This window comes from Sitophilus oryzae, unplaced genomic scaffold, assembly GCF_002938485.1.
Source record: "Sitophilus oryzae breed Bouriz unplaced genomic scaffold, Soryzae_2.0 scaffold_158_pilon_pilon, whole genome shotgun sequence".
NCBI lineage: Eukaryota > Metazoa > Arthropoda > Insecta > Coleoptera > Curculionidae > Sitophilus > Sitophilus oryzae.
This window is the reverse complement of record NW_022146269.1, coordinates 1720142-1747481: the sequence shown is the minus strand read 5'-3', so window position 1 is coordinate 1747481 and position 27340 is coordinate 1720142. Positions and strand designations below refer to the sequence as shown.

General features: G+C 31.0%; 1 protein-coding gene across 9 annotated transcripts in view; it reads left to right on the top strand.

The window, feature by feature from the left end:
- LOC115879850 (rap guanine nucleotide exchange factor 2) overlaps nucleotides 1-27340 on the top strand; it is a 329414-nt gene that overhangs the window by 49864 nt on the left and 252210 nt on the right. For 8 of the 9 annotated variants that reach the window (XM_030896855.1, XM_030896864.1, XM_030896851.1 and 5 more), the window contains exons 2-3: nucleotides 12213-12666; nucleotides 12889-12972. In XM_030896855.1, coding sequence (XP_030752715.1) covers nucleotides 12380-12666; nucleotides 12889-12972 — 371 coding nt within the window. In that variant the 5' untranslated portion in view covers nucleotides 12213-12379. Of the gene's footprint in view, nucleotides 1-12212; nucleotides 12667-12888; nucleotides 12973-26026; nucleotides 26417-27340 lie in introns of those variants that run through there. The other variant, XM_030896861.1, reaches the window with a different exon arrangement.

The window sequence follows — 27340 nt, the reverse complement described above, 5'->3', positions numbered from 1 at the left end:
GTTAAATAAAATAAAAGCCGTTTAGCAGTTTAGCAGTACCTAAATAAATAAATATGGAGTATATTACTATAATTTTCGAAAGCTCATAACAAGGCAAATAAAAGCCAAAATATAATATATAGAGTGTCCTGTTTAAAAAAGAACATAAGTTTGAGTCATTTTTAGAAATAGACAGCTCCCAAAGAAGAACCACTTTCGTCAGTGTCATTCTACCTGAAAAACAGAGACATAGGCGGTGGGTAAGTACCTACTCAATGGGTAGAACAAAACAAAATCAGGGTATCCGGTATATACCAGTACATTTAGATGAACAGTCTAATTTTATAAAAGGTATTTCCAACGCCCGCATAGTAAATACCCGGTATAATACCAGTAATATCAGAAATACCAGTATATCTACAATATTTTTTATATATATTTGTAGATATTATATATTGGTATATTTCTATTCTCGGTATTATACCGGGTATTTACTATACGGTCGTCGGAAACTCCTTTATTAAAGTAGGATGTTCATCTAAATCTACAGGTATATACATATATGCCCAGATTTTATTTATCTACAAATTAGGTACTTACCCACCGCCCATCATTGATCCTTTTCACCTTTTCGATAAGTTATAAGATAATCGAGATACAAAGGATATCGAAAAATGCAAAAAATTCTACTAATTAAAAAAATAAAAAGTAAAAAGAAAGAAATAAAGAAATAACTTTGAACTAAGAGGGCTAGGATAAATATGTGTGGTGCATATTTGGTTCATAATAAGTAGAACAATGATGTGAAAACAGCATCTTTATATCTCTACTCATAAACCAAAAACCCCATAAAACACACAAAATGGGACATCCTGTACATCTAGCAATCGCCAGTCGATATAAAATAATTCACACACAATAGTTTAAAAAATGGACGAAAAAAACAATATTGTCTTCATATTTGTGAAAAAATGCATGTCCATATTTATGTAATCGTAGCGACAAAAATAAAAAAATAGAAATAGTGTGCATGATGCCTTTACAAAAATATCTGAAGAAATGGGGATTGACATCAGTAACGTTTAATTAGTACATATGTCATATTTCATGGTTTCGATATAAATTACATAATAAACTTTACTCTATTGTTGACTTGCCTTGTACATTCATACTGATATACCTTTTACTTGATACTGAAATATTCGGATTTATTAAAAAAAAATATATTATTAAAATTCAATTTTTATTTTTGCCACGACAAAGAATTGCAGTTTTATAAAATTAAAATTATGCGCCTTTCGGATTTTTTAAAAATTTTAGAGGTTACTAGATATTTCGTATTAAACATGTAGCTGCTATATTAAAAAAATTTTCTGGTGTGTTGTTGCATAATTGACTAATTTCCAAGCATCGAATGGACGAAGGAAGGAAGCGAAGGGACGAAGGAACGCGAGGAAGTAACGCGAGGAAGTAAGGCGAGGAAGGAGCGAAGTGTGAGTATGGGGCTTAACGTGTATTATAATTTATTACTCAAGTTAATAAAACTTTTTAGAATAGTAATAACACACCGACTGCTTCAACTATACGGTAGGGATCATAGTTTTATGCACCGGTTTTGCTAGTTGGGACATAACTAGGACTATCTGGACTGTAAAGATTTTTTTTTGAAGGTACATAATTATAATTTTAGAACACATCCATAAAAATGTAATACCTAGTTGTTTAACAAGAAGTATACTATTAATATTGATTAAATTATATTTTATCCTCATAGTATACAGGGTGAACCAACTCAGCGTTTCTAGAGAACTACAATAACTAGATCGGAGATTTTTTGCACATCACTGTTTCACAATGAGATCTATCGATTAAAAATAGTTTCAATATGGCGGCACTTCCGGAAATACCGGAAGTTGACAGCAACTTTCTTATTTTTAATGATTATTTTAATTTTAATTAGAATTCTCCCTAGAATTCTAAGAATATTGATGTTGACACTCTGTACCTAACATTAACCGCTTTTGAGAGAAACAAATATTTAAAATTTTTGGACGAAAAAAACTGTCAAAAAATTTGTATCGCCTAAAAGTCAAATTTAGTGACTACCACAACCACTGTGACATAAAAAAAAGACACGTGGCTATCTATTTCAAAAATTAAATTGTTTTAATGTCTTATAATAATGGCGGTAGCTGCCATGGAATTGAGCGATTAAAAAATTATCATAAATCATTTTTTTCAAATGGAACCCCACTTTTTTATTTCACTACGGAAAAGGTATTACGTTACTTTTTGACTGTACGTTTCTATACCTAAAATATATCGTTTTTAAATTATTTAAGATTTAGTTTTAAAACGTATATTTTTCTTCATTTTATCTAGCTTCCTTTGACATTAAGTGTCAAACAATCAAACAATTTATTTGTCATAAAACTAATTATTTGAATATTGCTATATTATTAATACCGCTGCTTAAGAGTAAAAAATGTATTTATAAAAATATATTTCGTATTTTCGCTCTTTAGTGATATCTAATAGTTGATATTATTAATAATATACCATATGGTCGAAAAAACGGCGTAAAGTTGGTTTGGAAATGATGATCCATAACATACTGATTTTTGAACAAAGTGTCACAATATGACATGGCCATCTACAGTACGTCTGTCCGTTCTGTAGCTACGGGGTATCCGTGAGAGGGGAAACGATATTCTCTCGATGTTTTTCGTAAAAAATTAGAAGACGCGTCCCATCAATAAAAATTCGACATATTTGCAAGTAGCCAATAAAATGAGTGGGCGGAGCGATTTGCGGTGACGTACTCGTCAAGTCGACGTATAAAATATATTGCTGTTTATTTAAATGTTTTTTGTCCGCATTCCTTTCATAGACACAGATCCAGCAAACGTACTGTATATCGTTTTATATCACCTGACGTTTTAAAGTCATAGGCTACTGGTTAGTCAAGAAAAATGTACGTGGGCTTTACACATTTTTTTGACAGCTATGTTTGACAGGCAGTTTTTTTCATCCAAAAATTTTACTGCTTACTTGGTAAGTAAGTTAGAAAGTTATCTACCAATAACTGGCACTAATAAAAACTAAAATACTTAAATATATGACTATAGGTCATAGTGGATGTTATTCTCTAATGATTTTTTCTTACAAAATACCAAAATACAATTCCTGTATTTTATTAGAAACACTAGTCTAGAAATTAGTACATTCTAATATCAGTTAGTTGTTTATTTTAACAGTTTGTTCTAAAACATAGTTCAAATATTTGCTTAACTAGGTCCATGTCTTAAATTCTTGAAGGAAAAGGGCTTTATACCTGAAATATCTCAACCAAGATTCCCTAGATATTTTCATCAGTATGGAAGGGCGATTTTATCAAATGAGCATATTTCAAACTTTGCGTATTATTATTTAATTAATAAATAGAAACAATATTAAAATTGGTTTATTTGAACATTTATACTATTGAAAATACTATTATTGTTTTTTGTTTACAGTTAGATTGTAAATTTCAAGAAATTGAAATTGAGTAATGCTATTAGTGGTAACCTAGTACTTCCTGTCTAACTCTTACTTTGTTAATTAAAATTTTGTTTTCTTACGGATGAATTTGCATATGTGAAGTTTACAGCATCATTAAGATTTCTAAACAATTTAAATTAAAGAATACCAAACATATGTAGCTTGTTATTGATAAACTGATGGGTTTAACAAACAATTAATAAATTTGATTTATCTGTTACTTCTGGACCATTTAAAATAGATTTATAGGGCCTTTTGAAATTAATTATTGGAATTAAATCAGTATCTTTAAGTTATTGCCACTCGTGGCTCGTGACTTAATTGGACGACTTTTAATTATTTCCATTGATATTTATTATTAAATATGTTTAGTAAATATGTTTTTTTTGGGCAATAGAAGACGAACGAGGACAACTTAAAACCGAAATTAACGAAATAGTGGAACAATGGTGAACATACTGCGGAACACTGTATAAAGAAAAAGATCCTCAGCCTAGTTGCCCTTTCCACAGTGATATAACTAATGAAGAACCAGACATACTAAAATGGGAAATTCAAGCAGCAATAAAAACCTAAAACATCATAAAGCCCCGGGACCAGATCACATCACGGCCGAAATGCTCCAAGCGTCGGGAGATTTTGGTGTGGACATCTTGCACAAGTTATGTAATATGATATGGCATACTCAACAATGGCCATCAGATTGGATCGATTGTTCCGTAATAACCATCCACAAAAAAGGATCTCCGGCCAAATGCGACAACTTTCGTACCATTGCGCTAATTTCACATGCCAGTAAGATTCTTCTTCATATCATTAACGAAAGGCTAAAACCGTATATTCAACCCCAAATCCCTTCAGAGCAAGCAGGATTCACAAGAGGTCGAGGAACACGTGAACAAATTTTGAATGTCCGTCAGATTATCGAAAAGGCCCGAGAATTTAACAATCCGCTCTATATTTCTTTCATAGACTATCGAAAAGCTTTTGACAAAGTCAAATGGTCAAAACTATGGATGGTTCTTAAAGAAATGGGCGTGCCTCCTCATTTAATTTCATTGATCCAGAATCTCTATATAAATACCAAAAGTAGAATTACCATCAATGGCGTTACTTCGGAAGACTTCCAGCCTACTTGTGGTGTTAGGCAGGGGTGCATACTGTCTCCTCAATTATTCAATATATATACTGAATATATCATGAGAAGGGCACTGGAACATTGGCAAGGGGGGAACAATTAACGGTCACAAAATCACCAACCTCAGATTTGTAGACGATACGGTACTTTTAGCGGGTAACGAAGAAGAGTTACTGCAGCTTCTGAAATTGGTTGAAGACGAAAGCGAGAAGCTTGGACTTGAAATTAATCCCTCCAAAACAAAAATTATGATTATCGACAGGCAAAACAACAACAAACCTGATGTAGTAAGCATTGGTCGTTTTGAGGTTGTATGTCACTTATAAACAACACAAGAAGAAGATGTGAAATGACAGTGGCAGTGCGAAAACTCTCAAAGAAATGGCGAGATAAAAACATATCTAAACGCTTAAAAAAGGCTTGTTCACTGCCTAATATTTCCTATATTAATGTATGGTTCCGAGTCCTGGACGATGAGACAGTCAGAAATGAAAAAAATTGACAACAACTGAGATGCGCTGCTGGCGACGAATGCTCAGAATTCCCTGGACTGCCCAGCGAACCAATGAATCCATAATCCAAGAACTGAACATCATAGAACGCCTCTCAACTTCTATACAGTCACGTATACTTAAATATTTCGATCATGTTATGAGGAGGGATACTGACTGTATGGAAAAACTCATTATACAGGGCAAGGTTCCGGGAAGAAGACCAAGAGGCCGCTCCCCGATAGATAGACCAGCTATCAAAGATCACCCACAACCCACTGCACACGCTTGTACATGAAGCACAAGACAGGGAATTATGGAGACAAACTTCACACATCACCTGACCACTACATTCCTCTTGTAGGAATAAAGACAGGGAGAGAGAGATTAAATATGTTATAAAATATAAAAATGGTATTAATAAGATTATTATACAGTGTCCCGAACAGTGCGTCGGGCATCTGTAGCTCCTACCATAAAAAACTTAGGAATATTGTTTAAGTGCAAACCTAAAATATGTATTAAGATGTATTTCTAGAAAATAAATTAATCTCTACAGGGTGGCTCAAAAAAGTGTGAGTGGACCGGGATGATTTTTTTAAATGGGGCACACTGTATATTATTTTTTTAATAGGTGGACAATTAAAAAATGAACATTTTTTGCATTCAGACTATTTCAAAATTTTTAACGGCTTCGCAGATACTTGCGATATTATTTCATATGGCTCTGTCAACGGTAAAATACGAGAGAAAAATCACTGGGTGGCTTTGATAAAAGTTTGCTGTGGAAAGTGCCATATGAAATAGAAAACAGCAAATATCTGCAAAACCATTAAAAATTTTGAAATACTCTAAATAAAAAAAATGTTAATTTCTTAATTCTCCTTCTCCTTTCTTAATTCGCTCCTTCAACGGTAAAATACGGGAGGAAAATCACTGGGTGGCTTTGATAAAAGCTTACTGTGGAAAATGCCATATAAAATATAAAACCGTGAATATCTGCGAAACCGTTAAAAATTTTGAAATACTCTATGTGCAAAAATGTTCATTTTTTAATTCTCCATCTACTAAAAAAAATAGTATACAGGGTGTTCCGTTTAAAAAAAGACAAGAAAATTTATTTTATACTTTAGAACATTTGCACACCCTGTATGATTTAAGAATGCGATATTTGTAAAGTGTGCAAAGTAAGTGCAAACCATCTAAAGTAAATGACTAATATAGTTTTAATATCAGGACAGTGTTTGTTTTGGCTGAAAAATATACAGGGTGTCCCAGAAATAAGTGCAAGTATTGTGACGACTTTTTCTGTCATCACTCAAACAGAAAGAAAAAGGTATCCGTTGCTCAGGGTTAGAGGAGAGCTGGGTTCGTAGGTACGGCTTGTGACCTGTGGTGACTTAATAATGTTGTTAAATAATAAAATAAAAGTAATAATGTATAGGCTGCAAAGATTCTAAAATTGATGTTAAGTATTCAAATAGTAATGGTCAAAGACAGTAAAAAGGGCGCCACTTACTTTGAGTATGAAAAGGTAAAGTAAGAAACCAGTAAGAAAATTTGATCATGAAATAGCTAAAATAAAATAATCAACAGCAATAAGGGTCTATTATGTTCATCAAGAATAAAAGTCAGATATAACTATCCTACGTTGAACATTTATTTAAAGACGAACACAATTATCAATCAGTTTAAACCCAGTTTTAATTATCCCAATGAAATCGTTAGTTACTTTAAGTAAACTCAAATTTAGTTAAAGTTCTCTCCAGTATACTATACTACGTAATATATAAACAGGTGAAATTTATGTAAGTACCAATACGATGATGTTTCGAAACAAGTCGTGTACAATACCCTTCAAAAATGAATCCGTGTTAGCGATTCTCACATAAAAGATCATACTGAAGTAAAACGTACCGTTAAGGACAAAGCATGACTTATAATGTTAACTAAAAGGTAAATTTTGACTATAATATATGGAATAAATGACAACAATTCACAGAGATATTCAAAATATTATCTCAAAGTAAAAAAAATTTAGGGAATACCTTGTGTGTTGAACTTAGAACTTATCTGTATTTTTTTTTTAATTTATGACGTAGTGAACAGATAGGCAGGCAGTCTCCAGACTAACGGAAGTGGATGTAGACTCTTCGATAGTAGCAGGAGTCTTCGATATCAGTAGAATAAATGTAGAGTCATAAATACTGTCTCAAAAGTGGTTACTCATATGCCAATTACTTATACGTCAATTTCTTATACGCCAGTTACTCTATAAAAAAAACTCTCAGAACAGTCACCGAATACCAAAAAAATAACTTACGGTCTGAAAATCAGCTGTACACATTCCAAAATATAGCCAAACTATATGCTGATCCAAACCAGTAATGCAATAATCAAACATTATCAAAATAAATAAAAAAGCGGGAATAACTGAAATAAAATTTAGTTAGACATGGCGATACAAAATGGTAGATACACTTACTGTGATCTTATTCCAGGAAAAGGCCAAAAAAACACGAACTAGGCTCTGAACAGTATATTCTACAGGATTTCAAATCTCCACTTTTGGATACCCGTGCTTTTACTGTTTTACGGAAAAGTGTTTCAGAAAGCCCTTTTTCTCTGAGATTCGTCGGACGCTGAACCACGCGTCTTTTTCTGATCTCAATCTCTCGGAAAAAAGCCTCCTTCCTCCTTTTCGCAAAACGGAAGTCTTCGAATTGACAGGTCAGATGACCAAAGGCAATTAAGTGAACTCTATCGTCTATACTGAATGAAATTTGTTTTTATGGAAAGGAACCGCTACCTGTACTGAATGAAGTTTAACATCTAGCGAATAGATGGCGCCAGCAATATTAAAATTTGGAATTTTATAAAAAGAAAAATAAAACGCTACAGTATTTTAACTGGTAGTATAGTTCAACTCCAGAAACACGCCTATGAGGTTTTTTTCGCGAAAAAAATTTTGAAAATTCAGAATTTTTTGAAAATTTTTTTTGATTTTTTTTTACCTTTTAGCCAAAAAACATAATTTCTTGATAATATGGCAACATAGGTAATAGATTAAATTTACAGGAAAGAAAATCCAATAAGATCCAGTGGTTCTCAAAATTTTAACAAAAGATATATTTTTTTAAATTTTCAAAGTAAAATAACTCCGTTATTTTGGACTTATTTGAAAAACGATAAAGAGAAAATATGTTTCTTTTATCGAGATCTACCACCCCTTCAAATACTTGCATTTATTTCTGGGACACCCTGTATATATTTTATTTATTTATTTAATATATCTCTGAAACTATCGAAACATATTTACTCATATCTTAGGATTGTGTAAAGTGATCTGGAAAGAAGCCAAAATGCAATAATATACAGGGTGTTTGTTCCATTAAAAAAATCTTCACGATCCACTCAAACTTTTTGAGCCACTCTGTAGAAGTTAGTTAAAATATTTCCCTTTCCTAACATCCTAGTCCTAGTACATACTTTAGGTTTGCACTTATACAAAATTCACGTTTCTTATTCTAGAAGCTAGAGATACCCGACCCCGCCGCATTATTGTCGGACCCTGTATATTTTATGTTGAACAAAAAAGTGAAAATCTCAAAGAACAAGGAAATTTGATATGGAGCTTTTTTCTTGTGGCACTGGGTCGCATCGCCATGAAATATATTCCCAAAAAAAGCAAAAATACACTTATAGAATTTATTTCCCTTGTTATTCATTCAATAAATAATTTTATACCTGTATATTTATTAAAATAGTGTCACAATTTGCAAATAACGGAAAAGCCATAATTTTAGCTCGTATTCTTTATGCAAAAATTACAAACATCAAAACCATTTCGTAACAATGATAATTAAAACACAATAAATATGCATAATGACTGGTGAAGTCGTGTGATTAAATTGCCGTTTATTATGGTTGTACCTGAGCATTGCTTGTCCGTAATTTCGTAAACAGTTATTTTGGAAAGTTACGAGTAACAATTAAGAAGAGATTAAGAGCTTCTGAAATTCATGATTGAATTGTAGAATTCGACAGTTTTTAACTTTAAGTTTGGCAACCAATTATTTAATTCAAATTTATAATTACCTATAATTAGTTTGATGTTTGATATTTAACAAATATTAAGATAAAGAAGGGCAACAGCAATAAAATATCTGTAAATTTCGAAGAAGTTTGGTTTGGTCTGATGATCTACAGTAAAATGGGTCCATAGATTAATTATGGCAACTATAGCAAGATAAATTAAATTATAGGTGTTTTAGTCTAAGATGCGCCTGCGGGATTATTACTCTCATCGTATTTTTAATCAAAACCTAATTTTTAAGTATATTTATGAATAGGAGAATACACTTTTAACAGGGTGCTTATCAAAAAGTTGCCGCAAGTAAGGGTTGCCACGTTTCAAAGTTTTCCCTACGGGCCCGGCAAGAGTGAGTCGGGCATCTGTAGCTCCTATAATAAAAAAACTTAGGAATTTTGCATAAGTGCGAACCTAATGTATGTGTTTAGGATGTATTTCAGGAAAATATTTTAATTTCTACAGGGTGGCTCAAAAAGTGTGTGGTGTTCGGGATGACTTTTTTAAATGGAACACCCTGTATATTATTTCTTTGTTAGATGGAGCATTAACAAATCAACATTTTTTATATTTAAAGTATTTTAAAATCTGTATTTTTTGTGTCAATATCATCAGTCTGGTATTTAATCGTTGAAAGAGCCATATACCGGGTGCGTCTCAAAAGTGGCTTACCCCTATAACTTTTTTACTTTTCCAGATAAAAAAACGAGATTTGGTATGTTAGTATATGACATAAATTAGGATTGATTGACGTATTCAATTGTTTTTGGTCACTTCCTGTTTTACCAAAAATTACTTCATTTGATTTTTAAATGGCACCCTCGATATTTTTTTACTTAATACGATAGAAAATAACACTCTGAATAGAATGACATATCATATGTCAACTTTTGACATTTTCTCATATGGTTTATTTGAAGTTGTAACATGCGGACCATAACGAAAATTTTACTCGAAATACCAAATGTGTGGTACCAAATTATTCGTAAAAAAATGTTTTTTTTCAAATATGCTAATGAGCCACCCTCGTTCCATTTGAAAAAATTGAGATATGATTAAAAATACGATTTGGGCATCTTTTAACCGGCCAGGACAAGACACAAATAACCCTAGACGAAGAAATCTATGTTTCTAAAAATTAGTGTTGTGTGATTGAAATTTAAAATACGATCTTTTTTAAAGCAAAAATGTCAAAAGTTGACATGTGATATGTCATTCTATTCAGAGTGACATTTCCTATCGAATAAAGTAAAAAAATACCGAGGGTGCCATTTAAAAATAAAAAGTAGTAGCAATTTCCGCTGAAACAGGAAGTCACCAAAAACAATTGAATATATCAATCAATCCTAATTTTTATGTCATATACTAAATATACATACCAAATCTCGTTTTTTTATCTGACAAATTAAAAAAGTTATAGGGGTGAACCATTTTTGACACACACCCGGTATAATAAATACGCGTTTAAATTTGCGAAACCGTTAAAAATTTTGAAATACTTTAAATTCGAAAAATACGCATTTTTGAATTCTCCATCTAACAAAGGGATAATATACAGGGTGTTCCATTTAAAAAATCATCCCGCTCCACTCACACTTTTTTGAGCCACCTGTAGATGTTAGAATATTTTCTGAAACATATCCTCACACCTCACACATACATTAGGTTGGCACTTATACAAAATTCGTACGTTTTTTTTATTATAGGAGCTGCAGATCCGCAACGCACTGTTGCCGGGCCGTAGGAAAATCTTTGAACGGTGGCAAACCCCAACTTTCGGCAACTTTTTGATAGGCACCCTTATAACATCATGCACAGAATAAAAAGAGAGCTTTAATTTAACATATAATTGATCAAAAAATTGTATGAGCCTATAATGTCGTCTCCAAAATCAGTTATTATTATTATTAATTAAACATAGTTGCGGCAACTTTTCGACAGGCACCCTGTGAAAAGTGTATCCTCTTATTCATAAATATACGTAAAATTGTGTACTATTTGTAGAGTGTAGGAGTGTAGGTACGGATTAAATAAATAAATATCATATACAATACATCAGAAAGTAAATTCAAAAATCAGTACATATTTAAAAAAGTTTAACAGGATAATAAAGTAAAAAAAACAAGATTTTCATCTAATACCATCGTGAATTAAATCAAAAAACCTGATCGAGTAACACAGATTAAATTATTCAGTGGCCATATTGTTCTAATAACTAACTTAACCCCTTTATTTATACTTCCGTAGTCTATTCAAATACTCAAACCATCTCTTTAGAAAAAGCTTTAGATTAAGCCCACAGGAACTTAAAAAATTATTCCCACAAGAACAGGTGGCAAGCTTAACCCTGTCCAGTGTCGTAGCTGAACATTTTGTACTGAACTCAAATATATTAAACAAATAAGTATTCATTTTTATACGCAATTAATATTATGTTATTTTAGAATTTCATTTATAAGAAAATAAATAAAAATTTGACTTTCTCTCAGTAATTATACGTACCTACTTAAAATTAGAATAAAAATATAATAACTGAAATTAGTATAGTTAAAAGAAATAATATAATAATAAAAGAAACAGAATCCAAAATATCAATAATACTTTGGATTATGTTTCTTGAATATTTTTTTAGTGAAAAATATACCATACAATATAATACTATACCATACAACCAAAACCGGCGTCCATTTTGACATATACATACATTTGGATTTGATACAAGTATGCTTCTACTTATGAAAACATTATAAATTATACAGGGTCCTGCAACAGATGCCCGCCGATTTATTAAGGTCCTATAAGAAAGGAGTTATGAATTTCATTTAATTGTATCATTGACGCCGTTTTTTTTCGAGCATATAGTATATTATCCTGGTGCAAAAATGTAGAAATTTTGATGGTTTACATAATTTTATGGTTATAATGAACACATGGTATAATGAGAATTATTAAAATGTTTTCTTTTTTGTTTCAGATATGCTCAAACTTCATTACAAGTCATGGATTGTCCGAAAAAATGGCAAATACGACAGGCACTACCCCACCATCCCCCGATCTCACATTTCACCCTAATCTAAAAATAATGCCCTCAAAATTTTCACCCTTCTCCAACAAATTTCCTTTGTGACCGGCTTCCCGCCTATGCCCGAATACGAGAAATCGCGGGCGCGTCTCGACGACCGTTTGAACAAGCCGCCGCGCGATGTCGTACTGCTGCCGCCATCTAGGACCAACATGACGGACTGGGAAGGCATGTGGCTGCGAGCTCTGGCCCGCCCGCCGCATTGTCGCTCGCTGCAGGACCTGCAAGTGATCTATTACGGGCTGAGCGGCCTGGAGGCGCTGCAGTCGTTGAGAGATTCTAGTTTGCGCGCTCTCTGCAAGGTGGTGCGCTATGAGAAGCATTTGGCGAACGACGTTCTGTACTAGTGAGTATTGAATTGGTGTTAAGAGATGGCGCTGAAGAATAAAATATTTAAATTTAAAATTAGAGTGTTATATTTAGTTTTTATTTGACTAATTTATTAAAAAAAAACTTAATGGATTTTTTAATTAATAGAAAAGGGAGCAATTCGATAGACACTAGATACTTTTTATAGAAGAGATTAATGCTTCAATAATTAATTTGTATGTGTTTTTTTCCATTTCAGTACGGGTGAATTGTCAACTTGCTGGTACATATTGCTGTCTGGATCAGTTTTTATTGATGGATCCATGTTTTTGCCCAGATCCAGGTGAGAAATAAGATATGTTTATATTTTATACATGTTTAAAATTTAAGAAATTTTACATTTAAACAAGAAATAATATCCGAAGTTAAAAGAGATTTATTTTATTCAGCGGCGTAGCGTGGCATCAATACAAGAAGGATACAAGGGATGTAATAAGAAACTGCAATTAAAATATCACAATAAAGTTTTTATTATTAAAGTTACACAAATTAAATTATTAAAAGTTACACAAATAAAATACACAAAAAATGTAACAGAGGTTAAAAAAATAATCAAACCAATTTTCCATATGACTTTAACCAAATAGAAAATAACTCTTGGGGAAAAACAAAGCGCTTTCGGGTGATATATTATGACTAGTTGAATTTCTATGTCTCTTTTCCGACCTATACAAGGTGTCCCAGAAATAAGTGCAAGTATTTTAATTGGTAGTATAGTTCAACCCCAGAAACACGTCTATGGTTTTTTTTTCGCGAAAAAAAAATTTTGAAAATTCCGAATTTTTTGAATTTTTTTTCAATTTTTTTTTAGTTTCTAGTTAATAAATATAATTTCTTGATACTTTTAATGGCAATAATTAATTTCTTGGTAACATAGGTAGTAATATACAAGAAAGAAAATCTAGAAAAGATCCAGAGGTTCTCAAAATTTTAGCAAAAAATCATTTTTTTTGAAAATTTTCAAAGTAATTTGGACTTATTTGAAAAACGATAAAGAGAAAATAATATGTTTCTTTTCTCGATATCTACCACCCCTTAAAATACTTGCACCTATTTCTGGGACACCCTGTATATTTTATTTAAAAAATATTTAAATCGTAGAAATCGTAGCCGATAGTATTCCATACATTTTTCTCCTTGGAAAATACCGTATGATCGAATAAAAACGGCGTCAGCGATAGCTATGAAATGATGTATATGAAATGTACAGAGTGGGTCAAATTCGACGCTTTTAAATGGAAACACCCTTTTCTATAGGAGATAGACGAAAACTAATATCGGTGTCTGGAGTTCAATTTTCATCAAAAACATGATGGTGAAAATCGCACATCAATATCTGTTACCGTTTCGGAGTTACGGGGTGTTTTTCCAAAATGTGCATTTTTAACAAAACGCTGTAACTTTTTTGCTATGGAAAATTTTGTATTTCTATGAAAACATATCCATAGCACCTTTTTACGTAGAATTTAATGGTTTAAGTATATATTTTTTAAAATTAATAATTTAAGAGTTATCAACAGAAAAATTGATTTTTTATTTGGGACACCCTCTATATTTTTAATTAACTGAAAATAATTTAAAATAACCTTTCCAAAAATATAGCACACTTGTTATTTTGTTATAATCCCCTTCGAAATACAGAATTTTCAAAAATTTCGCCACTTTTAACTAGTAGCACAGAATATCTAGCTACGCAACAGAAGCCTCGTTACATGTATAAAATTGTAGGTAGCAAAAGGAGACAGGCTTTTAAAGCCTGTCTCCAAATCAGATATTTTGATGTGGTAGTTTCGCTACTACATAATAGAGGGCAATAAATTTAAAAGAAAACAGTTTTCTACAAACAAAGATCCCAGCCGTTGGCCGTCGAGGCCGCCTGACTTTGTGCCTGTGGACGTAATCCTATGGATATATTTGCGGAAGAATAAAGGTTCCTTATTCTTCCGTATAATCTAGACAAGAATTAGAAATACTTAGCAGTTATGAGAGGGTATCTTTCACCCCTATTGAGTTAATGAATTCCGCGAGAAATGTTCAAAAACTGCCCGGTCTGTCCATAACAGAAAACGGTCGATATGTCGAACACCTGTAGCAAAATCTTGTCTTGGTTTGCTATTTATTGTTACTAGATATATGTAGTTTAAATGTGTTGATGTTGGTTAAATATATTTTAAATTGTTATAAAATTCTGCATCTTTCATAGCAAATATTATTTTCGTTTTAATTGATGCTCACAGCTAGAATTTTTTTGCATTACAGCCGGTGCCGTTCAAAGCCTTCTTATTTAAAGCCGGCGAATTTTTATATACTCTATATCTCGAAGAGGAATCGAGCAAAATATCAAGTGTGTTATAGTTTTGGAAAGGTAATTTTATATTATTTTTAATAAATTAAAAATATACAGGGTATCCCATATAAAAAATCAAATTTTCTGTTGATAATTCTTAAATTATTAATTTTAAAAAAATTATACTTAAACCACTAAATTCTACGTAAAAAGGTGCTTTGGAAATGTTTTCATAAAAATACAAAATTCTCCATAGCAAAAAAGTTACAGCAATTTGTTAAAAATGCATATTTTTGAAAAACACCCTGTTACTCCAAAACGGTAACAGATATCGATATGCCGTTTTCACCATTATGTTTTTGACAAAAATTGAGCTCCAGACACCGATATTAGTTTTTATCTCCTATAGAAAAGGGCGTTTCCATTTAAAAGCGTCGAATTTGACCCACCCTGTATATGGGAAATGTCATTAATGGTGATTTCCAAGCCATCTGCACGCCGTTTTTTTCGATCATATGGTAGTAGACAAGGCCAAAAAAAAAGTTTGAGTGCCTTACAACTTACAACCACATAACCAGTGTCACTTTTATAAACATTTTCACTAAAATGACGGATATAGAAATAGTCATTTAAGCTAAATTAGAATATACGTCAAAGGCTCGGTCACAGGCAAATACAAATATATCAATTTACTTCAAGTTATATTAAATAAAATAATTTTATACTATTATAAATTAATATATTTTCAGGTGTAAGAAATGTAAAAAATCATAATCAAGTAGAGGGAAAAATAATTTATTTTGAGATTATAGGGTAATAAAGAGAAATATGCTCTTTGAAGCTTTTTTGACTTTAACAATATTCGAATTTTATTTTTGTGATTCATACAATTCGCAACTCGATTATTCCAGTCGTGTGAATGTTCTACAAACTATATTTATAATTTATAGATGTGAATTTTCTTATGTGGTTTATTTTATATATTTTTCAGTTATATGTATATAAACTGCCCGTCAAATTAAATACCACAGCGATTTTTTTACTCATTTTAAACGAGTTGTAACTTTGAAAAAAATGAACCAATTTTGTTGATTTTTTTAGCATATTGAAGATCGTTTTTCGTAGATTGATCTGACTTTTCTAAATTTTGTATGAGATTTAGTCTTCTATGATATACCGGGTGTGAAAAAAGGAATGTAATTTTTGTGTTGCTGCCATTTTGCCAAAAAAAGATTAACTAGAATTATAAGAGTTCTGGGTATAGCTAAGACGAATATCTCGAGACGTATTGGGAATTTTTACGATAACTCATCTGGAATAAAAGATAATCAATTTTTACTCTAACTTGTATTTTTTCTACCTTTCTTAAGAGCTAACAAAACTGAAATTAACTTTATAATGTAGGAACATGTTCCATAAAAAGTGAATGTGAGTTTTACATTATTCATCAATACCGCGTAGGTCCGCCTCATACCAGCAGAAGTTCGGCTGTTCTTCTAGGCATACTATCCACCAAGTTCCTGATAAAATCCCGGGGAATAGATTCCCATTCGTCCCTGATAGCAATCGCCAATTCTTCCACATTCAAATATTCTTGCTCGCTCTTGTATTTAAGCACTTTAAGTTGCAGCTAAACTACAGATTTTTAGACACAAAAAGAGTTTTTAGAAAAATATCAAATACGTGTCGAGCTTTTATATTAACCTTATGGGCTGTTAAGTTCAGAATATTAAAAAAATAATTTTACTTTTTCGCTGGTCGTATTTTTAAGAGATCCTGTATTAAACTGCGTTAGTTAAATCATTTTTTTTTAATTTCACATTGTAAAAGTAACGAATATCCTACAATAATTTTAAAGTTAATTTCAGTTTTGTTAGCATATCTCTTAAGAAAGGTGGAGAAAATAAAAAATACAAGTTAGGGTAAAAATTTGATTATCTTTTTTTTCAGATGAGTTATCGTAAAAATTCCAAATACCTCCCGAGATATTAGTCTTAGCTATACCCAGAACTTATAATTCTTAATTCGTTAATTTTTTTTTTTTGGCAAAATGGCAGCAACACAAAAATTACAAAAAATACATTCCTTTTTTTCACACCCTGTATAACATAGAAAATTACATCTCATACAAAATTTAGAAAAAGCAGATCAATCTACGAAAAACGATCTTTAATATGCTAAAAAAATCAACAAAATCGGTCCATTTTTTTCAAAGTTACAACTCGTTGAAAATGAGTAAAAAAATCGCTGTGGTATTTAATTTGACGGACAGTTTAGTTTGCCCCACGAGCCAGGAAAGATTTCGACAGACGACATTCCAAAATTCAGTTTACTTGTGAATTAAAATGACAGAAAGCAGCTGTCACTGTCATGTATCCTCTTGTTGGACGAACTTTGTATATCTAGGGTGACAATTCGAAAAGAAGCAAGAAGCAATAATAAGGAATGCCTCTTAGACTATATAAAAAACCATACAATCGAATAAAAAACGGCGTCAGAGGTGGCCTGGAAATGATGATCGCTGTCGTTTTTTATGTAAAATTATATAGGGAATGTCATATCGTCATTTCAACACCAACTGAACAGCGTTTTTTGTAATTAAAAACAACTTATTACAACAAAGTTATTTGTAATATTAAATCTCACCATAAATATAAGTTTTTTAACAACAAGAAAGGAATTCATATTGATGTATTTTAGATTGTTAACAAACTATAACGTTATTAAAGAAAGGTAGTAATTAATTAATTTGTACTTATTTGTCCAAAATTATTATTTTTGTGAAATTTAGAAAAAAAACAACATCAAAATTGTTTTTCAGAGCATTATCCATCAATCACAATACGAAACAATATATTAAACTCAAATATAAAAAAACATTCAATTAGTTTTATGATGCTCTTGTACTTTAATTGATAAACATGAAAAAAATGTAATTGATACAAATTATTAGTCATCAAATCAAAACTTGTTGATTAACCGCTCAATAACATACACAAATTGGATCACAATATTGTCTAAATATTATCATATTAGTCATTCGTTCCATCGATTAAGGATTATTTCATAAAAAACACGGCTAGTAAACATTATTATTATGCATTGGTGTTAACCCATATTTAACATGGGAACCTACGGTAAGCTTCATCGATGTCAATCTCCATTTCTTTTTTTGGTTAAACATCCTGAACCTACGCAAAACGAGCCATCTATAAGAAGGTTACGAAAGTGAATGTGCGACTGCTTGCTATGTATTCTTAAATTGCAGCAATGATTTGAAATTGAGACTGACGTCATCGTCATCTCAGTTTTCCGAAAATTTCCATCTGATCATTTGACATTAAATATTGAATTTCGCGAACGTTCAGGATCTTTGTGCGGGAACGTTCCCTTATAAGAGCATGTACAGGGTGGTCCGAATTGTATTCCGGAAACGTCGACAGCATATTCTGCAAATAAAAATAATTAAAAAAGTTCGTAGAAATGTATCCTATAAATTTTATCATATTTTTCGCAGATAAATTTATGATTAATTTAAATAAATAAAAATATGCCAAATTTATTATTTCAGTCAAATAACTCTATCTACTAACGTGTTTATTTTTTGTCAATAATGACATGTATTGACTATTTCCATTCTGAATATCTTGAGAACGGTTATTTGTAGCGATTTTTACCACGAGACATTTTTTACGTAAAATGTCACGGAAATGTATATTTTTTCACTCAGTAGTTTTATACAGATACGGACGAACAGTTATTACTCTTCAAAACAGTTAAAACACATTTAGGTGACATCCCCAGAAATAGGAGTCATATTGACTTCAAAATCAAATTTCCCATGTCAAAAAACTCCTAAACACCAATTTTCATCCAAATATTGACGTTACTTCAGAAATTATTTGGAAAAAATTGATATAAAAATGAAACTTCTGCACCCTGTATCTCCGAAACTAAACATTTTAGGACATACATTTATACGAACTTTTTTACTTATTTTTATCTGCAGAATATGCTGCCGAAGTTTCCGTAATACAGATCGGACCACCCTGTATAAGCACAAACGATAACGCTCCCTATAAACGTGATTTACACTTTTTAAGTTTTCTGGTGTTTGTTCTCAATATTAGGAGGCCTTCCTGTACCACTCTGCGACTAGTAAAGACGCTATTACACTATAAAATTTCTTTGGCAATACAGGGTTGTTCACCTCATACGACACAGAGTATTGTAGCTAAACGATTAGGTTTTTACAAATTGTAAGTTTTGGGTTCGTTGAAGGACTATTAGAGCCACAATTTAAAAATATTTTTACAAGATACAGAGTCTTCCAAATAAATAAAAAATATCAAAGTTGTATTTTTTTAAATGGAATACCCTGTATATTATTACATTTTTAGTTTCTACGATTAAAATAAAGGTAAATTTGATTAAGGTTTATTACACTAAGCCTTACCGCTTTTTGAAATATTTTTTTCAATTTTGTAAAATTGCAGTAAAAATTTTAAGGCTTCATTTCTCCGGAGGGTATCAAAGTTTTAATGCTAAATATTTACTGAAGTTTATTTATTGATCAGTTATGGTGTTGCAATAATAAAAATAATACATGGCAGAGTGTCTACAAATTTATTTTTGAATATTTTCAATTTTAAAAATTGCAGTAAAACTTGTTTATTATATATTTCGAGGGTATCAAAGTTTATATGCTAAATATTTACTGAAGTATATTGATCAGTTATGGTCTTCTACAAATTTATTTTAATATTTCTAGCTTAAACGGCATAAAACTTGTTTAATTTAAATGGAATGCTCTATATATTTTAGAAAATAAGATGCACAATTTAATTGTCTATCGAATTGTATTATACCACTTTTACCTATTCCTTCAAGTTTTCGTAGAAAATGCATTTTCTTATAATTTAGACCTCATTTATCAATATACCCATGGAATATTGATATTTTAGATGTTTTAAAGCAACAAGACTAGTAATATGTTCTCTATTTTTAGCAAAACGATGATATTACTAGCCCATTTGTATGGAAAAAAGAAACTATTTTAGATTGTTTTTAAAGCAACAAATGTACAAAATTATTTATTATTTCCGCTCAAATACTAATTAATTACATACTTAATTGTGTTAGTTAATAAATTATTCTTAATAAATATGGATTTAAATCAGAAATTAATATAATAATAAGTTATGAAAATGAACGTCTCTGATGCAATAAATAAACATTTGTCAAAAAAAGAAATATCATTTTTAAGGTGTTACTTTTTACCACACTGTCTAATACACATACAAAATTCAGTTTTTTAGTATTTGGAGCAATTATTATTAATCAACGCAAACAGTCAATTAATGTAGTTTGAATACTGGAATCATATTAATTGGTCCTCTTTAACAAATATTTAAACAGTTTTTTTTTATTTTTTAATGAAATAACCGAATTATATCGACAATATTAATATCAGTACTCTTTAAAAATTTGATACATCTTTAAAAATAAGCTAAAATGTCAGTATTCCATGGGTATATTGATAAATGAGTTCTAAATTAAAACAAAATGCATTTTCTATGGAAACTTGAAGAGATAGGTAAAAATGGTGCAATACAATTTGATAGACAATTAAATTATGCATCTGATTCTTATGAAATATATAGGGTGTTCCATTTAAATTAAACAAGTTATTGCCGTTTAAAGCTAGTAATTATTTAAAATAAATTTTTAGATACTCTGTATAAGGTAGTATAATTTTTATTATTGCAACACAATAACTGATCAGTAAATAAACTTCAGTAAATATTTAGCATTGAAAACTTTGATACCCTCGGAGAAATGAAGCCTTAAAATTTTTACTGCAATTTTACAAAATTGAAAATTATTTATAAGGTTTAAGTGTAATAAACCTTAATCAAATTTACTTTTATTTTAATCATAGAAACTAAAAATGTAATAATATACAGGGTGTTCTATTTAAAAAAATACAACTTTGATATTTTTTATTTATTTGGGACACTCTGTATCTTGTAAAAATATTTTTAAATTGTAGCTCTAATAGTCCTTCAACAAACCCAAAACTTACAATTTGTAAAAATCTAGTCGTTTAGCTACAATACTTCGTGTCGTATGTGGTGAACAATCCTGTATATCGCATTTTTTTCATCAAATACAGTGTTTAAAAACATGTGCCATCTCTCGTGGGGAGACTCCTCACGTAAAAATAAGATCTATTTTTCATATCAACATACATAAATTAGAGCTGAGGGTTGGAACCTTTGGCGTTACACAGCAAAATAAAATTACACTAAATCACCACAATACACCAAAACACTTTTACTTTTACACTGGACGCGCGTTTCGCTACCCATGTTAGCATCATCAGCAGATGATTATAAACTGTTTTACAATTTTCTCTACCTTATCACTAACGTTACTTTCTGGAATATCAACTTTAATAAAACTAGGATAAACTGAATTGGCTTTGCATGATTTAAGAAACCAAATATCTGCTCCTAATAACCTAATCTTAGTACTAAACTTACGATAAAGATTCAGTTCCGTTGACCGTGAAGCCATCGAAGATTACAGTTGAGGGTTGGAACCTTTGGTGTTACACAGCTAAATAAAATTACACTAAATCAATGATTATAAACTTTAAGTTTATAATCATCTGCTGATGATGCTAACATGGTTAGCGAAACGCGCGTCCAGTGTAAAAGTAAAAGTGTTTTGGTGTATTGTGGTGATTTAGTGTAATCTTATTTTGCAACATACATAAATATCTTAAGTTTCTCTTAAAAATATTAAGTGTATACCTAAAAACGAAAGGCGGAAAGCGTAGGTCTTATTCTAATTTACTTTTAAGAAGGCGATCGAGTTAACATTTTCGTGATCGATCAAAACTTATTTGAATAGATAATTTTATAGCCCAATAAACATGAATTTTCGTCTTGTTAACTAACTACGCTAATTGATATCTATTACATACAGTAAACAGAAAGGCGGTACTTATAAACTTATAGGTACTACCGTAAAAACTTTATTACTGCTTATTCGATCTCTTTTAAGCATTATTTAAAGTCATTCAAGTGGTTTATAAAGTCGCAAAGGTAAAATCACTCTGTACAAGGTAGAGAAAGGTATTTCTTCGGTATTAGGCGACGTTGCCGTTGTGAAATTTAACATTTTCCCAAAGGAACATTAACCTGCTGTTCATAAACCGGTGGAAATTCGAATTATAAAAGATAGGTGATAAGATTTTAAAATTTAAGATTTAACCCGATATCACAACGGTCGATTCCCTTTTGAGGTATATTTTGCATGAGTGGCGTATTATGCGATGGTATAGGTTTTCCGATTCCTTATTGCCACAAACTATAGTTCATATCAAATAAACTTTTTGTCACGTGATTAAGCTTGACCGGCACAGCGTTGCCTACTTTTACATATTTTCTTTTAATCAAAATATTTTAGGAAACAAAAACAAATTAATTATAAATATATAAACAGTTATAATTTACATCAACAAAATTCACCTTCTTAACAGTACTTAAGGAACATTAAAGGGCCATTACTACCGCTTTCCCGTTCAAAATATTCTAGTAAAATTGCGGTGAGTTTTTTACGGCTATTAAGCTATCTTGTACACTTCGCACTAAAAGAGGTTCTAAAAAGAACAATGTTCGGCTGCAAGGTCTGCTTGTAAACATTTTTAAACTTCACACAGTATCACAACACTATTTGTTTAAACTAAAAACTCCTAATACAAAACTAAAGTGTCAAAACGAATAACAATGCCAGGAAATAAATAAATAAATGTGGCAACTTGACATTTTTTACAGCAGAGCTACTACCTGAACTGATGGTTGCCGTTGTGAAATTGAACATTTTCCCAAAAGGAAGCAAAACCTGCAGTTCATAAACCGGTGGAAATTCAAATTATGGTAAAAGATAAATGCATTATTCTCTTTTTTAAGATTTAGATATCACAACGGTCAGTTACTTGAAAGCGTGTATTGCTTGCATTCTAAACACTTTTCTGCGATCTAAGCATAGGTTGTCCGTAGATACTGTAATTGACATCAATACCGTACTCATAAAAAAAACGAAAAATAAGTCACGTGACTAACCTTGACCGGCAAGCAAACCCTACAGTTACGTCTATCCGTTCTGTCAAAATATTTTAGGAAACAAAAACAAACGATATTCTCTCCATAAAAAATATAAACGCGTCCCATCAATAAAAATTGACAAATTTGCAAGTAGCTTAATAAGTACTTAAGGAACATTTGCCATGACGTACCGCTTTCCCGTATAAAATATATTGTTGTTCATTGTTGTTTATTTAAATGTTTTGTGTCCGCATTCCTTTCATAGACACAGATCCAGCAGACGAACTGTAACTAAGGCAATCAAAACGCTGTAAGCTACCGTATGATCGAATAAAAACGGCGTCAACGATGGCTAATTATAATGGCTAATTATATTGGAAATGTCATCGATCATCATTTCCAAGCCAACTGGACGCCATGTTTTTTCGATCATACGGTATAACGCGTCTGTTTACGAATTCCAATTGCCCAGTACTTTTCAAATCTTGTTATATTTTATAATATTTTATCAATAAATGAAATGTTATACTTCCACAAGAAATTTTTTTGCGTGTCTATGTTTAGAAAAAATGCTAGAATGAAAAACAGAAATGTGGTTAAACTGTAACTGGTTTCACAATACTATTTTTTGTTTAAACTAAAAATGATGCATTTCCGCAGAAGAATTTGTGAAATACTAATAACAAAGCCTTCCAAATTCCAAATAAATAAATGTGGCAAGTTAACATTTTTAGCCCTGATTTACTACCTGATTTTGATGGGTGAAGTTTTCGTTTAGCTGAAATCAGTTATTAGAACAAAACATCCAGTCTTTAAAAACCTACCGAAACACAAAATCATAAAAATTTTCCTGCGGAAATGCGTAATTTCCAAATTTGCACTTTAGAATAACTGAAATCTGTTACTAAAAGCGTGTTCCTGCTTTATATTTTAATATTTTTTCTGAACATATAAACATGAAATTTTCCTAGTAGAAATAAGCTGTTTTAGACATCAATACCGGAAATTTATTAGAAAAAAGAATATAAAAATCAGTTATATAAAAAATATATTACATTGCTTTTTTAGAAGCATTCACGAATTGAGGAAAATAAAAATTTTCCTGCGGAAATAAACTAATATCCATTTTCTGGAGGAAATTTAATAGACTGCAGAAATAGCTGAAATCGGTTATTATATAAAAAATAAATATATTCTAACCTCCAACAACCAACAAACCCTAACTAAGGCAACAGAAAACGCTAAGCTTCGTATGCGATCGAATAAAAACGGCGTCAACGATGGCTAGGAAAATGAAGAATCGCTGTCATTTTTATAGCATAAAATTATATTGGAAATGTCATCGATCGTCATTTCCAAACCTACTAGACGCCATTTTTTTCTCGATCATGGCGCCGGTACTAACTGCAATCTGTTTACTTGAATTCCAATTGCCCAGCATTTTCAAATCTTGTTATTTTTATAATGTTTATCAATAAATGAAATATTTATACTCTCCACCAAGACATTTTTTTGCCTTTCTAGCGTTTAGAAAAAACTGCTAGAATGAATAAAAATTTCCTGCGGAAATGATTGATTTTCATTTTCCATTTTTGTAAGCATAAATACATACAAAATTATCTTTTTATCACTTTTGAACAAAAAAAAAATTTAAAAGTGTCTAAAATGCTAACCAATCTAATAATAAATCTAATAAGATTTTTACAAAATCACAGTTAATTATTAAAATATAAAAACCACAGCTTAACACCCTCCACAAAGAAAAGCTAACCAAAGCAATCTTTGAATAAGAAGACTAAGGAAGGAGCATAATGTATCCATGTATTCATGCATGGTGGGCGGAAAAACCACCATAAAAGCACTCTAGGGTGGGGATCCTTGACAGTTCTGTTTGACGATTCATTTGACACATTTGAATTTGATTTGAAATTTTGTGGATTTGTCGTCTTTACGGAGCTTATTTTATGTTATTTATTATTTATTCTACTACTGATAGTTGTATAGGTAGTAAATCTAGATGGAAATTGTGGCAGAACTTAAATTAACAGTGACACTATCATGATTTATCGGAAAAAGATTCTAAAATAGGCTGGTTGTGTAGTGCGGTAGATCTGGCAAAAAGTTGAGTGAAATAATGGAACAAATTCAACTAGTAAGTGACTATACATATAATATACATACGTGTAGTAAACGATCATTTATGAAATTCATTTAAATTAACTAAATTATATATTTTTCTTGCATTTTAGCTTTTATTTATTACTTGTCAAAGATTAGATGTCAAAAGAATTTAGATAGATGTGTTGGAATTTGACTTACCTGCTTCAGTAGCGTATCGGATGTTTTTGTTAATAAATACTTATTATAACTTATCTATTTTATTATTAGATATATATATTTTTATAACAATTTTAATAACTACTCAACATTTATTCACAACGTAAAATAAAACAACAAATTATTGAGTCTACCCCACGTCTACCCTACATCATAGTTTTACATTTTTTAAATAAAATTAGAACGACACTGATAAACTTGAATTTAAGTCAGCCATATTTGAGGCCCATCGCGGTGTACCTAAGATTTTTGATATGCTCCTTCCTTAGTCTTCTTATTCAAAGAAAGCAACTCAAATCCTAACCAATCTAATAATATTTTTCCAAATATCTTTGGAAACTACGATTTGTTCGACATATAGATTTGAAAATTTTATTGTGTGTTGATTAAAATATGATAACTTTTTCAATATCATTAGCTTTAGAAAACGTATATCCTAAAATTTTGTATTTTAAATTAATATTTTACGTAACTTTTATTTAGTAGAATTACTAATTTCACGGAATAATGTTCATACATGGCAATCCCGCAAACCACCTTAAACGATTTGACCAGAACCGAAAATGTCCGAAGTCATACGTGCAGATGTTCCGGCATTCTCCGCGAGCGGCGCCGTCGTAGGCGCACAGAAATCTACATTCAATCGTTGCTCTGTGGTTGTTGTGTCTCGGTAAATACGGGTTTGGTTAGGCTTTACGAGATAGTTTTGTTTATGTTTTTATCTAAAAACGCGCGATAACGTAGTTATTTAACTCGAAATAGTGTTCGTTAAGTTATAGTTCATAAAACAGTTCGATTTCGTGTAGTTTTGACAAGTATTTCGACGAGTTTTTTACGCTGTGCACTTTCTTTTACCTGGTTTCCGTGATGCCTTCCGAACCTACTTTGAAGAATGAATAATCGGATGTATTTTGTTTAACGTGCTGTTGTGAACTTTGTGACTCATTTTTGGCATTTATTCCATCGATTTTATGAATTGGATATAATGGGTATGTTCTAGTTATTCTAAAGTAATTGAAGTACTTTGTAGGGTTTATCAACTGACCTTCGGTCATTGCTATTTTATGTGACGTTTCTTTCAATTGTATTTTATGCTGACGTATTTTCTATGCAATAATTTGTTGATTTTTGAGGTTCTAAGTTCAATATTTGTAACAGTATTTAACGATAAAAGAATTGCTTTATGTCTGGCCAGATTTCAAAATATTCACTGAGATTATCCTAAAACTACTCTTGTATTTAGATAGATAAGTATCTCAATGAATATTTTGAAATTATTAATAATGTAGAGATCAGTGTTCAAGTTTTATGTTACCTGCGTGACATAAAAGATCTCTAACCTTTTTTAAGGGATCTCTAAACGTACCTTTACATTAGGGCTTAAAAGGCAACCTGAAAAGTACCGTTAAAATCGTTATAATCTAAACATCTTGTATGTACTTACTCTATGAAATTCCAAAAGATATTTTGTAAATTATCGTAATATTTGCTATGCATGAAATATTTATCATAGTGTGGCAACAGAGCGTAACTTAATGTCCAACATTAACTAAATATTTGAGATTAACTCTTAAAATTATGTAAAGTTATGTTATGATGTAAGTACCTACAGTACCTACGAAGTTTGGAGTTAATAAGAAATTTATTACTCGTCAATTTATTTACTTTTAGTTTGAGTGTATTTAACAGTAAACAGCATTTTTAGTATATTTTGAAAATGAAATACTTCAAAAGGTTATTTGAACACCCATTACATCTACATTTCTTATTCGTTCATTGACTTGTTTGATTAATTTTAAACGCACACAACAGCCAAGCTTCTATAGTTTCTATTGACAAATCGAGCACGTAAAAATAACTATTTCACTGCGTAGGTCACTAACTAATTATATCACAAACTTAAGTCCGGATGT